General features: G+C 20.2%; 1 protein-coding gene across 1 annotated transcript in view; it reads left to right on the top strand.

The window, feature by feature from the left end:
- The window catches only part of LOC102680760 (atlastin), an 18989-nt gene that overhangs the window by 2271 nt on the left and 14587 nt on the right, over window positions 1–2131 (top strand). Inside the window, exon 2 of the mRNA XM_006617229.2 lies at window positions 184–264. Within this exon, the coding sequence (XP_006617292.1) occupies window positions 184–264 (81 nt within the window). The remainder of the gene's footprint in view (window positions 1–183; window positions 265–2131) is intronic.

The raw sequence follows: 2131 nt of genomic DNA, 5'->3' as shown, positions 1-2131 counted from the left end.
TTTTTTTTTTTTTTTTTTTTTTTTTTTCTTATATGATTCACTTAACGTCCACTATTCGTGAATGAAAATATTTTACAAAGAAATAATATAAGTATAAATAATATAAATATATAAATAGAAATAATATAAATATATACATACAGGATAAAGAGGCTAAATATGCGTTTGAAAATTTGTTTTCAGTCAAGAAAGCCCCGATGACGGCCCTCGATGAGAACGTGAACCGTGTTCCACGGCTATACACAAACGAAAGAGAAACAGAAAGTGAGTTTTTTTCTTTTTAATTATCTCTTTAGCATATCTTTTCATATTCATCTTATAATAAGAATATTTTTTTTAACACATTTTGTTAATAAATCAACATAAATTAAAATTTTTCGAAATTTTAAATTTAATGTAAAAGGTAATAACATTTATACAGTCTACAACAAAAAGATGACACACTTGTAAATGTTGTTATTTTTCAAATATGTGATAAAATCTTTTCTTCGTATATATACTTCAAGATTGTTTCTATTGATGAAATTAATTGGGCAATAAAAATTCTTCAATCAAAACTTAAAGAGAAATCATAGATGCGACAAGATGATAACACAGTTTCTAAATTCTTCTTCGATAGTTAAAATTAAACCGTCATAGTATTTATATGGTGTATTATCTTGTTGGATTTTAATTACATTTAATATTGTACATGTTTATTGTTGTTTTTTATTGAAATTTCATCATCAAACTAGAAAAAAAATCTTTATCCGATGTTGAAATAAAAATAATTTTAATATTACAAAAAAACTATTTTAAATTACACGTATTATATATTGGACTAGTATATAATATCTATAATAATCTATGATATAAATATAAGATAAATATAAGAATAAGAATAAATATATTTGTTCAAATGATGGAAATAAAATTAAATTTTCAAGACATCATCTTTTTGTTGCAGGATATACAAATTAATTGAATTCTGAATTTGATTATCAGTAAAAAAAATGTTCACAAGATATTTTTAGCTTATAAGAATTCAAAATGCATAATTATTTATATATGGAAAGTGAATAAGAAATATTTTTAAAAAATTGCACTTTAGAAAAAATTGCACTTTGATAATCGAATAATGATTAGATAATCATTCAAAGTAAATAATTTAGTAAATCTGATTGATTATATGTAAATTATGTTTTATTCAGCATTCAATTAAAATTATTTAACACATAATATACATACATAATATACATACATAAAATATTTTTTCATCATTTTCCAAATAAATAAATATACAATTTGAACTTCTTGAAACTTATTAAAACATAGAAGAACATCTTATATTTAATTTTTTATTGATTAAAAATTGCTCAATTTCTTTTTGTGCTTTATTGTAGAATATTTAATTTGAAAAAGAAAAACACTTGCACTGAATTTTTGACATTGACTTTTTTTTCTTTTTTTTCTTTTTAACATTTTAAATAAATGAAATATTTTAAAGATTAACCTGTCGATTAATTTTATTTATTAATCTTGATGATTTTGAAATATATATTATAAAAATATATTATATAAATATATTATAAAAATATGAATTTTAAACAAGTTTTTTTGTATATAAGGAAAAAACAATCAACTTTAATTTTTGCGTTATTCGTAAAAAATTTTTTAATACTGATAATTGTTATAATATGATTTCTGTCCATACATGTGCATAATAGCATATTGCATCTATGATAATGTATACGTCAATATACGTTAATACATTACTTATTAACTATTTACATAAACATTTAATATATAATGAATGAAAATCTACTTTCTCATTAATTTGAATAAAATCTTTTTTAAAAGATATTAAATATAAAGTTGCTTTTATTATAACTTCAATCACTTAAGTCTTGTTTTATATTTTGCATTTTGAATAGAATTCTTATTGATTATCGATATATTATTAATATCTTATGATAACGATATCGATTTTCATAATTCTACTTCCAAATATTTGTAAAATGCTTAAACTCGCTATAAATAATAAGTGATATTAATTCAATTATTTTAAGTACTGGTTGCCATGATGTATTTATTAACAATTGATAAATGGCGGTTGCATATTGTTGCATGCACTACTATAAATATATATACA

Source organism: Apis dorsata, unplaced genomic scaffold (assembly GCF_000469605.1).
Source record: "Apis dorsata unplaced genomic scaffold, Apis dorsata 1.3 scaffold_295, whole genome shotgun sequence".
In the NCBI taxonomy this organism is placed as follows: domain Eukaryota; kingdom Metazoa; phylum Arthropoda; class Insecta; order Hymenoptera; family Apidae; genus Apis; species Apis dorsata.
Note: the sequence above shows the minus strand (reverse complement) of the source record. Positions and strands in the feature narration are given on the sequence as shown.